Source organism: Pavona decussata, unplaced genomic scaffold (genome assembly GCF_977016875.1).
Source record: "Pavona decussata unplaced genomic scaffold, jaPavDecu1.1 SCAFFOLD_330, whole genome shotgun sequence".
In the NCBI taxonomy this organism is placed as follows: domain Eukaryota; kingdom Metazoa; phylum Cnidaria; class Anthozoa; order Scleractinia; family Agariciidae; genus Pavona; species Pavona decussata.
The window spans coordinates 53811-68408 of NW_028145718.1; the positions used below are offsets into that span (position 1 = coordinate 53811).

Consider the following 14598-nt stretch of genomic DNA (forward strand, 5'->3'; position numbering starts at 1 on the left):
TCAATTCTCATGTATTCACTTCCTTACATTTACCATCCTCCAGTCGACCTGACAGCTTAGCTGGCTAAAGGACTGCAGCGGTATCACAAGGGCTGGTCTCATATCACGTTGAAGCCTTCAGGGTTCCTTTCCTCCTGCTGAAGTTGCAGTGGGGATCTCTCACTTTTGAATTGCCACATCCCCAGTTCACATATATGATTCATTTCAATTAATAGTTTTCTGCTGCATAAGAAGCTTTATTCTGTAGGGTTTAAAGTAGTGACTGTGGTTTTTCGCCCATTTTTAGTGGTTTGGCAATCTGGTCACCATGGCTTGGTGGGATGATCTGTGGCTTAACGAAGGATTTGCCAGTTTTGTAGAATACTATGGAGTCAATAGGACGGAACCTGACTGGAAAATGGTAAACACAGTATTGCTTAGAATTATGGAAATACTAATAATATGATCACAGAGGAGATCAAAACCAGGTTGCACAAACCTGTTTACTGTGTAATGGTCTTATTAACTGTGCGGTCAGCTTAACAGGCTTTTTTAAAATACTTAAATGATGTTCTGTTTGATGTAACTTCAATTTGTTGTATTGACGTGATGCTCGTCAGCTGGGCTCTACCGCATTTTCAGTTTCATAAGTGGTCTTGTTAATAATTTTGATTGCCCTGCTTCCGTACATAGTTTTATTGAAATAAAAGGACGCTGTTTAGATTTATGTTTTTGAAGCTCCGGCTTTGTGTTCAAAGAAACCAACCATTCTGAATGAAACGTTGTATTTGGCGACTTCCCGTTTTTTGCTAGGTATGCTTGATCAATGGAATAAGATGCCTGAGGTAGAAACAACGGCAAAATAGTCAAATGAAACTTAATTTATTGAACAGCTGATTGTTTTTTTTTTTTTTATCAGCTTGACTCATTTGTTGTGGCAGATATGGTATCTGCGTTTACACTGGATGGCTTGGCCAACTCACATCCTATCAAAGTTCCTGTCAATCATCCTGATGAAATCAACGAAATTTTTGACTCCATTTCGTACAACAAGGTATTGCATCATATATTCGTGCATCTGGCCTTTCTCTGTGTCTATTGTCACTAAAGCTTATCTATTTGCACAGTCTCTTTCTTTCGCTTTGGTAGTACATCGTCCAACACAGCACAGTGCGAGCTCGATACGTGGGGAGAGGGTGTTGGTAAAGATGTTTCAAAAAATGGTTCATTACACCAACCTTATTCTCCCGTTTGTCCAACAATTCCTACTCGCACTTGAATAATTATTCGAATTCGTCTAGGCGAACATACTTATGTGTTTAATCATCCGAGCAAAAATTGAAACTTCATGTTCATTTTTTTTTTTTTTTTGGTCTCACCTTTAAACTTTAAAAATTTGGAAATTTTGCTGGGTGATCTCCTTATCAGAGACCAGCGAAAAAAAAGTTGGTGCAATTAGAAAAGATAGCCTTAACCCTTTTCATCCCAACAACACATATGTGACGAAAACACCGTTCTTGCTTCTATGAATTGCTCCTTGTTTAACTTGAGCTACAACGTCATGATAATGTGTGAATGACACCAGCTGATGTATATTTCCATCATCAAACCCAGCAAACCGACTACGCCTACCGATTTTCTCTGCATATCACCGTTCGTTTGGCAACAAAGTCCTAAATGCCAATTGTTCGGCCAAATAATAACATCAAAAATTACACTCATTTATCGTCAATTTATAATCCAAACAATTTGTTCAAAAATGAAAAGTCTATATTTACAGCAAACCTCAAGGCCAGACCTTGGTATCTGACTGGAAGTTTTCTTCTCAACGCTTTCCGAGGGCTATACTTCAGCCATTTTATCAGACCCAGTCTTGCGTATCTTACGTTGCCTCGTTTACGCCCGAAGAGAATTCTGGGTAATTCAGCCATAGCGCGAGCGTAGAACTCCTGCTCTTTTCATTTCATAGTTTTTTTATAAGTGTCGAGCCACCCAGTACCACCAGCAAAATTTCGAATCCATTGAATATTTTACTACTCCAAACTCGCCCAAATTGCCTTGGCAGGTCCTGGAATCCATCCTCCACAAAACGGCCTGAGAGGCAACTTCACTCGTGGGCCTCCATGGCCTACACAGCATGTTTGGCGACTCAGTCAGCATGAAATCACCTCTCACCTCTGTTTTCTTTGAGAGAATTGCCTCTACCCACATTCCAGCTTAATGATGCCAGAATGGGGGTTTCTGCAGAGGAAAATGGCTCGAAAAACACTTATAAAGCGATGATTTTACCAGATTCGTGCTCGTGCACTCGCTCGTAACAAACAACAACCGTCACTTGCATCACGTGACAATTTAGCCTGAGCCCACAGTTTCTTAAGACCGCAGATATTTTTATTTCATCTCCATTTATGGAGAAATTAAGTGGCTCAGACTATTTATTGCCAAAAAGTCATTGAAAAAAATACCACACACCTGGTGTTTAAAGGGTTAATTGTTTGAAACACATGTCTATACAATCATCGCAGCCATGGCAGATGGAGTAACTTGGCACAGTAGGTAGAGGGGAGGTTGGCCCTAGTAAGAGGGTTAAATTTTCTCGGGTTCTAACTGAAAAAATATAACTTTGTGGGATAAGTAAATTATGATTGAATGAATATTTAATGTTGAGATTTACCCGCTTTTACAATATGGACATTCCAATATGTCAGCAATGACATCGATCAATTTTTGTTAGAGATTTCTTTCATGTTGTAATTCTTGCATTTCAAAGCATTTTCTAGGTACGTGGTTTTAGGGACCGTTCATTTTTTATGAGCAGGGGGGGGCTGGTGGGATTTGGTTAATTGCCACTACGAAACTGTATGACCCCCCCCTAGCATGCAATTTTTTTCCACATGGCCCCCCCCCCCCAGCAGAACTATTTTTTTCTGATGACCCCCCCCCCCTCCCGCCCAACCAGAAACAAATCATACTCCTAACTTTAACAAAACGCTTATGTACTGTTTATATCAAAGATAAATGTAATTGTTACTGTGATTTCTTTACAGTACTATTAACAAGTAACCGTTCTCTACTTAGGTAAAGATTTCTCTTGTTTAAAAAAGCGTTTTATAGATAGCAACACGTTTACGGCAACGACAAACCCTAAATTTCCATTTAGATTCTCAAAGAAACTATAAAAATTAATCAAGCAAATGGTTAACGTGAAATTACTCCCCTTCGAGTAGAAACAATTAATACACGTACAGATCTGACTAACAAAATACGGATCGAAGCATACCAATCAACGATTACGAGTCCTATTAAACAGAAAAAAACAGTGGACGCACAGATATCAGTCGCGTAGGTAAGGGTTAGATAGGGGTGTTCGTTGAGCCCCAAATCTTGCTTACTAGGGGGGTCCGGGGGCGTGCTCCCCCGGAAATTTTTGAAAATCTAGGTTCCCAGGAACCTCATTTCCTGCATTTTGAGACCCATTTTAGGCAAATCACAAATTTGTTTTACAGCAGCTTTTTGAGCTATATACATCATTCCTACGGCATAATTGTTTCAACTTAAACAAGAAAGTTCAATGTACATTCCGCGCCCTGTCGAGTTCTGATAGCTATTCGATCTACTGATAGTCATACACCAAGCTGGTGAACTGCATCATTCTCGGGTGTAGGCCTTCGAACAAATTGACTATCTCGTCAAAATTGACAGGCATATCATATTTGATATGCATTAGAACCAGGGCAGACATTCTACTCTCTCGCATGGTACACCTCATGTAATTGTTCAACCTCCTCATTAAGTGCTTTTTCTTCCGCCAATACTGATCTGTAAAGGGGGTTCGTTCGAACCCCTCGAACCCCCCCTCCTACGCGCCTGGATATTAAAGTACTGCTATTAAAAATGACAGTTACAAGCTTTTCTGAAGATCGCTTACGGCTCAGATTTACCGTCAACTGAAGTCACCAACAACAGTTCTATTATTAAAACTAATCTGGATGTTCACACTAGGCATACTACTGAGTCTACTGATACTCCTGGGTTCAAATAATTTACTAATCAACAGTCTTTATAAAAGTGAGTACTATTAAAAAGAACATTAAACAATCTATTGATATAGTTCAGAGTACAACCACTTTGTAGAAAACTACTCCCCCAAGGATGATTCAATAGTGAGACTGATACGTTTTTATATTAATTTGAACTTGTACAAACATAGGTGTCTACCTCAGTTTATATTCATTATTGCTTTTCCAACAGATATGCTTCATTTCCTCAGTTGTTGTTAATATAAAATGCAGATTTCGACCTCAGTATGTAAAACAAATTAAAAGTGGTTAGGAAAATCGCATTAAATAAAATTGAAATAATATTCAATTTCTTCATCTGTTTCTGTGTTGAGCCACTTTCAATTTCCCCTACTAGCCAATTATTTCTGGTGACCCCCCCCTCTTTCACTCATTTTTTTTTTGGTAGCCCCCCCCCCTTTAGTGCCATTTTTTTTCTCGTGGCCCCCCCCTAAATCCCACCAGCCCCCCCATGCTCATAAAATATGAACGGTCCCTTAGTTGCTCAACTAAATTGCCCCTTTTTCAACAGTTTAAGTGAGTGGGTAAAAGTTATACGACCTACCTTGGTATGGATAACTTTATCCGTTGGATAGCGGCTGGATAACTCTATATATCCAAGCTTCGAGCAACCGAATGACGCGAGTCGATAAATTTTATCCACTGGATAACGATTTATCCGCTGGATAAGAGATAATTATCCGCTCTTTGAATAACTGAGGATCTGAAGTGTTGCAAACAGACTGCTGAGTGCTTCGTAGGTTCCCGTTGAGCTCGTTTTGGCGCTTCAGGCCGTAAACCGCCAAAAAACGAATCGTAAGAACGGAAATATCTTTCCCGGTTTCCGATGTGTTCTTGCAGGTAGATACAACAAATCTATCTGGTATTTAAGATCTTTCAAATAAAACCACTTTCGCACTAAATTTCCTCTTCGGGTGTCAAACAGTGCTTTCCAGGCTGACGTCGCAGACCACAGGATGAACTAGATCCATTCTCCTCAATTGTCGGTCTAGGACTAAAGTTGCGGCAATTTTACGAACTTTGAAAATTCACAGAAAATCGACAGAAAGTCCTATAGCCGAAAAAAAATATCAAATTTCTATTCGCCAAAAATATCAAAACCAAAAGAACTTTGTTTCGATTTAAAAAATGGAGAAGCTGGGACACTTTAAGCCCCCTCGCCTCTCTATTAGGGCCCCTCTTGAAAATCCCCCCTCCTTTACTTCCCATCTAATAAAACACAAAACTGATAAATTCAAAAGCATAAGTGTACAAACAGTAAAAACACCGGTCAACTTGCCTGTAGAGAAACTTGTTCTTCAAAGTGCAAAAGTATCATTGTGCTTGACAAAACGATTTAAGTGTATCATCCACGTAAACAAGCTCTAAAGGTATAAGGGATATAGTTAGCCTGAGTGGAAGTTGTAATTTTGGCTTGGGGCTAGTTATCCGCATACTAAGTTTAAATTCATAATAGCCGGGGTTTCCTTCAGTATATGTTCTGACTTTGTGTAATGTTCGTAGTGGGAACATGCTGCTAATGGGGATGGCGACCTTAGGGTGGTTTCATGGATTATCAGTCATTCGTGTGGGTCAGTCTATTGGTTTGATTTGTTTGATTTATTGATAAAAATTGCCTTGAAAATTACACAAGCATACAATATCCCTATATGGCAAAGGTTAATCAACTGACAAATAAATTAATTGTGTGAGTAAAATTAACAGGTCAGTTTTTTTTTATTCTTTTCAGGGGGCATCAATCATTCGCATGCTTCAGTTCTTTCTTGGGAGAGATGTCTTCTTGCAGGGTTTAAATGTGAGAATCACAATGATAATTTGCAAAGTAAAATTACTTCTAAACTGGCTAGTCTACGCAGAAAATGATTAGCTCAGCGGCGAGAGGAACTGACCATGGTCTTAATATAACTGGAAAGAACATGCTGGCTCTAATTAACAGCTTGTCTCAGTTCAGACGATCGTGTCATTAGGTGGTGATGTTAAGCCGTTCATTGCCTATTCTCCTTCAGCCTTACGTATTAATTGGTAGGGGATGTAACAAAGGCCCTATGGAATTGTTTGAAAAGAGTAGGGCATTAAGTTCCCGATGTCATGGTCAATCTGACTTGTGTCATCACCGGTCTAGGTATTCTTAATTTACCTACGGTCAAATTCAATCAGGTTTGAGACAAAATATTCAATATCATAGACCCTATGCAAAAATGTCTGAAATTTTGATATTCTTTTGTCTGCATTCAAATTAGCCTGACTAGCCTCGTTCTTTTGTTTGTTTGTTTGTTTGTTTTTTGTTTTTTGTTTTTTGTTTTTGTTTACTCAAGAACGAGGTTAGTAAGGCTAACTTGAATGCAAAGAAAAGAATAGGGTCTATATAATCTTAAAAATCTAATTGCTATTATTACTAGTCTGGGTGGGTGGGGTGAGATGATACATGGACTAAGGCGGCAGCCAGAGGCCCCTGGTTCCTCCGCAATTTAGCTACTAGCTGCAAATGTGCAAAAGTGGCACCAGATATCACGAAGACAGCTAGCGTTCAACATTACGGTTCGCCAAAGTAATAATAGCCGACTCCGGCGGACGTATACCAGTACCTCTATTCCTGTGAAGCTTGTTAGATTTTATAACTCCAAGTGTTATGTTACTATGTATATGTTGTGTCATTCTTTAGCGGTACCTCAACAAATATCTGTATGGGAACGCCGTGACTGATGACTTGTGGAATGCTCTTCAAGAGGTAAGTTTACTAAAGAACGCTGTTTGCTATTAAAATTAAAAGTTAAGCGTTTACCTTCTCAAACTGATAGTTGAAAGGTTTTGGCGGACCTCGTTCAATTGAAAGTTCACCATTATTTTGTCTTTCTCACAACACTGAGATTATTAGGGCAAGCTTATTATAAACTTTGTTCTTGATTTGAGCAGGCTAGTTATTTACACATTGGTGAAACTATAACAAAAAAGAAGAGCTTAGAACGTTTGGCGTGCATTTGTTCTTTATTTGAGTAACAGAGGTTTTCAGTCATAATAGACTGTTAAGCGTTAGTTTAACAAAGTTGTTTTTTTTTTTATTTGAAGGAGAGTTGTGCTCGAGGCAGCTGTAAGAGTGTCAAGCAAATGATGGATACCTGGACTCTACAAATGGGTTACCCAGTGTTAAAGATCACCAAGAAAGATGGAAATAAATACACCGTGTCGCAGGAGAGGTTCCTGTATGACCGCACTGCAAATGTTACTTCCAAATACAAGAGTCCATTCAAGTAAGAACAACAAAAACCCACAAATGAAAGCGTCATTTATCCTGTAGGCCCAGGTTTTCTCCTAAGTGGCCAACCTAGTATTTAACTCCTCAACTCATGAAACGTTTCACCCTCAAAATCAAGGCGAACATCATTAACTCATCAAATTTTGTCAATTCTGCGGTCCAAGATTAGGCGGTAGTAATTTATCTTTTGATTTGTATCATGGTTTTGATATATTGATCGTTATCTCATCAGTTATAAGTGGGTGGTGCCTTTCACATACGTCACAAATTCCAGCAACGAGCCAACATCCAAGCCGCTTAATATGACTTCAGGTGAGATTACTTAAAAACTAAATCAGAAAATTGTAAAATTATTTTCTTTCCGTAAAGGTCATGATCCACTTAGTAATAATAATCTTTATTGAGGAAATCAATGTCACTAATAAGTGATTTACAAAAGAGTCCTCTAAAATTAAAAAGAAGGTCAGTATCAAGAGACAAACACCTTCACTACACACAGTTTTGTTTTGTTTTGTTTTGTTTTGTTTGTTTGTTTGTTTGTTTCTTTCTTTCTTTCTTTCTTTCTTTCTCTCTTACAAGATCTCATTAGAAGCAATATTCTACTTAACAGCAATCTCTTAGTTTTTTTAAGTCGCATTTTAGGTCTTGTCTAATTTTATTTTATTTTATTTTGGCATTTTTAGCTGAATTCGATTGGGATGGTAATGGCTGGGTTAAAGGAAATGCAGGTCAAACAGGATTTTATAGGGTTAACTATGAGCAGCAACAATGGGATCAGCTGGCAAACCAGATCAGCATTGACCATAAGGTCGGTACTCCACCTACAGTCTTACTATGATTCATACTTCTACCAGGTCCTCTTGTTTTTCGGTATTTATTAATGATTGAAACTGATGTGACTCAACTTCATCTTTACTGAAAGAACACTTCGACTTGCTATTACCATCTATTTGTAGGATTGTAAACTTGTCGCTGGAATCTGGTCATTTGCCTTCGTCTCTTAAAAACGCCGTTTTAACACCTCTACTAAAGAAACCAAATCTGGATCATGAAGTTCTCGATAATTTTAGGCCTATCTCGAACCTCAAGGTTATCTCCAAAGTTATTGAGAAGGTTGTCGCTGTGCGTCTTCAAGCTTACCTTGATTTTAACCAACTAACAGAGCCGCTACAATCAGCCTACAAACTCTTTCACAGCTGCGAAACTGCCCTCGTTCGCGTTCATAATGATATTTTGCGTGCTATTGATAATCGTCACTGTGTCATGCTCCTGCTACTTGATCTCCCGCTGCATTTGACACTGTCGACCACGAAATATTGCTCAAAAGATTGAACTCCAAATTCTCTATATGTGGCACTGCACTCGATTGGCTCCGCTCCTACCTTACTAACCGCACGCAGGTTGTCTTAATTGACGGGAGGAAGTCACAGTCTCTTGAGCTCAAATGTGGAGTACCTCAAGGCTCCGTTCTTGGGCCCATTCTCTACCTCCTTTACACTGCTCCACTTGCCGACATTCTACGTCTCCACGACATGCAATTTCATTTCTACGCCGATGATACTCAGTTGTATATTTCCTTTTCTACTAATGACGATCTGGAACTAACCAACAGCATCGCTAAAATTGAGAAATGTTTATCTGATCTTGATCAGTGGATGTCCTTAAACAAGCTGAAACTAAACAAAGACAAAACCGAACTTCTCTACCTCTGTTCAAAGTATTGCCCTCAACAGTCTCTACCTCCACTTCGTTTTGGATCTGATACAATTCAGCCGTCTCTATGTTCCAGAAACATTGGTGTCGTTTTTGATAGTACTATGTCGATGCTCCCTCATGTTAATTCTGTTTGTAAATCTGCCTTCTATCATCTTGGAAACATCTCTCGTATAAGAAAATTGCTATCCACTACAACCACTGAGACTCTAGTCCACGCTTTTATAACCTCCAAGTTGGATCACTGTAACTCTCTCTTATACAATGTTCCGAAATATGTCATTAAAAAGCTTCAGTCAGTACAGAATGCCGCGGCTCGACTAATCACATGCTCTCGCAAGTATGACCACATAACCCCTATTTTATTTGAACTCCACTGGCTTCCAGTTTCTGAGCGAATCAAATTCAAAATAATTCTGCTCACCCACAAAGCTCTTCACCAACAGTCCCCCATCTACATACAAGACCTGATACGCCGCTATACAACTTCAAGAACGCTCCGATCGTCCTCTGACGCATTTCGCCTATGTCATATCAACCATAATCTAAAGTCGTATGGCTCCAGAGCTTTCGCTGTTTCGGCCCCAGAACTCTGGAACAAACTACCTATCGACATCCGTAATTGCGACAATTTAAATGTTTTTAAACGTAAACTTAAGACTCATCTTTTTTCGAATTATTTTAAACAAATATGATTTTTACTTTGTAAAGCGCTTAGAACAGAACTGGATAAGCGCTATATAAGTAGTTATTATTATTATTATTATTATTATTATTATTATTATTATTATTATTATTATTATTATTATTATTATTATTATTATTATTGTTATTATTATTATTATTATTATTATTTTTATTATTATTATTATTATTTGGCAGGTATTCAAAGACACTGATCGTGCAGGACTGATAGATGATGCTTTTAATCTAGCAAGGTAGACCGTATTCACTTAAAAAGTTTTAAACTGTTTCTTTAATTCTGCAGTTTACTAACTTGTTTTACTACTTTCTATTTTTAAGACAAGTCCTATGTTAATTATCGTTACTTAGCAACAAAAACGGTGCCATGCATTTGAGAAATGCCGTAACAGGCCTCTGCTGGTTTATACCAATACACTGCCAAGTTATCACGTCTAAGCACCAAGAAACTTGTATCCAATCAAACACTTGAGTGTATTATTGCCGAAATTGTTGCAAGATGTTTGATGCCAGTCTTTTTTGCTACACAGTTAGACTCAAAGCAAAGTGATTTTACTGTTTGTATTGCTATGTGATAAAGAACATTAAGACTGAGTACATTGTTTCGTTTAGAGCTGGGTATATCAAGTACACCATTGCACTAAACCTTACCAAATACATGAAACAAGAACAAGAATATGTACCTTGGGCCGCACTCCAGAACAATATTGGTTTTATAAGAAGTATTTTGCCGCTGTCCAGTCCAGCTGACAAGTATTTGGAGGTTTGTTAGCAGACAACTAAAACACGTACTAACCCGTGTGAAATTCGTACCGAAATCTAGCTCCCTATTCATCTGGGTCCATTCTGAATGGTCACACAAAATTACGCACAAGCTCACAGAAATGACATGGACAAATAAAAGGCAGTCTATGACTGCATGTGGCTACTACTTTATTTTTGTAGAATATTGCAGTAAAAAAGCAATGTTGTATAAAATGCAGAGGGGCAAATGAGCAGCTCTAGTCAGTGCCAAAATTGTGATAAAAAAGGACTTCGTTATAACTGAGTTTGTTGGTTAATGCGCTGGAGGGTTTGGGTTTGTTTACATAGAAACAGTAACAGAAAGATATGCTTTGGCTCTCCCATGGTTTACATAAGATCGCGTGGTGAAGAAATTCCGTGAATCAAGACACAGACAAACAGACAATAAGCTCTCATAATTACAAAATTTATCCAGACAGACCTGTGTTCACGCCTGAAAAGTAAATTTGTACTTTTTTCGCCTCGAGTGAAGCTACGTGAAGGCTACCGATGGAAGCGAACTGCGAGTCACTTTAAAGCACAATTTCTTGACTTTATTAAACTTAGTACGTTTTTCGAAAATTTCGCTAAAGCTATCTGAAATATGACAAATCGATCACTTTAATATAAGGCACTGTAAAATGTACGTTCAAACGTGTACTGTTTTGTAAAGTGGATTCCCAGGAGGACATAAAAATTTCGAAGAACGTCTACAGCTCATGTGATGATTTGCAGATCTTGCTTGCGATGATGTGCGATCGCACATGTTTCGCTGACCAATCTCGAACAGGAATTTCTTAGCTATGAACTAACTGATTTCCTCTGTTTAAGCAGCCGAGTGGTCCTTAGAAGTTGTGCTTTTGATTTGCATTATTGAAAATCTGTGTTTTCCTTTCAAGGACCACAAATTGCCACCTTGAAAATTCACGCATGAGAGACGTGGCAGCCATTTTGAATTGAAATAGGTCCTTCCAGGCGAATGAAGCCGACTGAGATCTCGTCAACCTGTCGAAGTGAACTCGACCCAACCTCGTGTAAATTCTACAATTCCGAAAGTTTTGCGATTTACGGACTTACTCACAACACGATAGCATAGTGGCTACGCCTTCCCAGAAGGCAGGAGCCACAAAAACTCCATAAAGATCTCACATAGGTTCGATCTCTGTTTATGTTCAAGGGTACATGTTCTGCAACACTATTTCAAAGAAAGCAATATTTTCTTTTGAGGGATTATTAAAGGAGATTTGCAAAATTCCATAAATTTTCTCGATGATCTGTCACACGAGAACTTCCACGCAGTAAAAGTAGAAAATGACATCGGTCCTTCCCAAAATAGCCCCCTACCCCCCTCATTTTATTCGCAAAAATCATGGCCAAATCTGTGAATTTTTTTTTTATTTTTTTTTTATTTAATTCAATATTTATCCAGGGGCATCCAATTTAGCAGAGCTAGTTTAAATGGAGCCCTGACACAGCACAAGACAAAACACAAAACATTGAAACAAAAAAAAAAAAAGCAAATAAAAAACTAGACAAATAATTAAGTTATAAATGCAGCATGTACCGCGGGCGTTACTGCTTAAGATAGCACTTTAGTTTGGTTTTAAATTTACTGAACGCCTCTACCTGTCTAATGGTTCTCGGGATGGTGTTATAAGTTCGAGCACCGTTTATTCTGAAGCTCCCCTGATACTTAGCAGTTTTTGCGAAGGGAGGGCGCAACAAATCACGGCTTCTGGTGTTATAGTCATGGTAAAGATGCGCGTGCCTAAACTCTGAAAGTAAGTACGAAGGCGCTATTCCGTGAAGACATTTATGGACTAAAAGGCATTTGAGATAATTTCTGCGCGCTTGTAGGTTGGGCCAACCAAGTGTTGATTTTAATTCCTCAGCCCCGACTGATCGACCTTCAATAATGCATGCAGCACGTCTATTTAGCTTATCTAGGTAATCTTTGCTTCCAGCCCCACAACTGTCCCAGATAGGCGAACAGTAATCAAATAATGGCAAAACTATAGTATTGTAGAGCATTAGGCAAGTTGGCTTGGGGAGAACCTTACGCGCTCGACGCAGAACACCTAATCTTGACGAGATCTTGTTACCAATATATTCTATGTGGTCCTTCCAAGATAGAGTGTTGTCTAGGAGGACCCCAAGGTACTTGAACTTGTTAACCCTTTCTAAACGCGTGTTATTGATTTCTATAACTAGATCGTCAGCCTCTGCGGTCCTCTGATGGGTACCAACAAGCATAATCTTCGTTTTCTCAAGATTAAGTATTAAAAAATTAGCATGAAGCCAGCTTAGGACATCAGTTAGGCCACCAGTTAACTGAGCTTGAATTTCACTGACAGACTTGCTTGCAAAATAGATAAGTGTATCGTCAGCATAAAGCTCAACACTACAACCTTGAACCGCCAAGGGTAGGTCATTTATGTAGATAATAAAGAGTAAAGGACCGAGTACGCTACCCTGGGGGACCCCAAAAGGTATAGGCTGGGGTTCAGACAAGAGCCCATTTACGCAAACACTTTGAGTGTGTGTAGTTAAATAGGACCTAAACCATTGGACAGCGGATCAAGTGGATGAGAAAGTGCACTGGTTAATACTAGTTAATACTAGTCAGTCCTATAATACCGTATGTTTCTTGCTAAATGGACTAAACAGGGTTCAATGTAAAGCCTTTTTTTGGTTTTGTTTTGGTTTTTTTTGTTGTTGTTGTTGTTGTTACTTTTCGTTGGCTTGTTTCTTGTTGATGTTAATGTTTTTAAAAATGAATTGTCTTTGTTTGATGATGATGATGTAATGTTGTGCTTTGTAGACATATCTTCATCATCAAGCTAAACCCCTCTATCAGAAACTTGGATTTAACGACACCGGAAGCCAGCACCTTGAAATGTAAGTATACGTTTTCTGTATGTAGAAACTCTATTCACTGAATTACGATGACAGAACTGGTAGCTTTCAAATGCTAAGCACGACCTGTAGTCACCTTAGTCACCTTTTAACCTAATTGCAAATCTTTCGGAATCAATTTTATCTGAATACTCCCACCGGTCAGAGATATGTCAAAGTAAAATGGGTTTTCTTGAAGATAAGCTTACTTGTTGTCGAAAGCTGGCCTGCAAGTGGAGAATTTCATTACGATTGTGTTTGTTATAATTATAATAGAAATTTCTGATCTTTCCGTATTCGTTTACCTACCATCAGAATGACTATTTGAGATATGCGTGCATTTTAGAATTAATTGCCCTCTAACAGCGTGATCATGATTTACATGCTTTTACTAGTATAAGCAAAAAAAAAAAACGAAATAAATAAATTTAAATGTTTTTCTTATCAAGATTTAGGGACTAAGCGCTTTCATCAGCTTGACTATTGTTCTTTAGTTTAAATTTAAGGGATGCTAAAATTGGTTATTTTTCATGAGGTCACTAAAATTGTAACGTTTTGTTGTTTTTGTTTTTTCTATGACAGAGGTGTTCATGACTGTAAACATTTTTCTGCCTTGTAGATACAAAAGAAACATAGCTCTAGGCATCGTATGCGGCGCAGGAGAAGCTTCTTGCCTAAACACTGCCTCTCGATATTTTAAAAAGTGGATGGAGGATTCAGAAAAATATCCGTAAGTTATAATAATGGAATGACAGTTCAATGGCGTCAGCTTGTTTATTCTCTTGAGTTAACCAACCAAATAATGTTTATTTTTCTCTTGACTCAAAGTAGTTACAGTTCTCACACAACACCATTGGAAATATTAAAATTCAGCTTGAGGTCCAGAGGACACAAACAACAGAAATAAATAAACATGATTATTCAATTTCCTTTGTTTCTATCCTCTTGGCCTCATTGTCAAGCTTAACACTAGAGTACGTCTAGAAGTCTTAGGATCAATACTTTGGTATTTATTCTTCATCTTTCTTCTTTCTTTTTTTTTCTTCCTTTCCTTGAGCCCGTCTAACCTAAGACGAAAATGCAAGGTTTTTTTGGCCTCAGAAGCATCCTCGAGCCTGGTGTGTCACCCTCGGTGATGCTGTTAAAGCAGCTCTGCCTTGGGCACATTCATTGTAAACAACAAATTTATGGCGC

General features: G+C 38.4%; 1 protein-coding gene across 3 annotated transcripts in view; it reads left to right on the top strand.

Annotated features, from left to right (window-relative positions):
* Window positions 1-14598, top strand: part of LOC146453398 (glutamyl aminopeptidase-like) — a 56007-nt gene that overhangs the window by 35242 nt on the left and 6167 nt on the right. For all 3 annotated transcript variants that reach the window (XM_085096592.1, XM_085096593.1, XM_085096594.1), the window contains exons 7-17: window positions 287-400; window positions 899-1033; window positions 5788-5853; window positions 6721-6786; window positions 7125-7306; window positions 7544-7623; window positions 7995-8119; window positions 9907-9962; window positions 10339-10489; window positions 13331-13407; window positions 14024-14134. In XM_085096592.1, coding sequence (XP_084952718.1) covers window positions 287-400; window positions 899-1033; window positions 5788-5853; window positions 6721-6786; window positions 7125-7306; window positions 7544-7623; window positions 7995-8119; window positions 9907-9962; window positions 10339-10489; window positions 13331-13407; window positions 14024-14134 — 1163 coding nt within the window. The remainder of the gene's footprint in view (window positions 1-286; window positions 401-898; window positions 1034-5787; window positions 5854-6720; window positions 6787-7124; window positions 7307-7543; window positions 7624-7994; window positions 8120-9906; window positions 9963-10338; window positions 10490-13330; window positions 13408-14023; window positions 14135-14598) is intronic.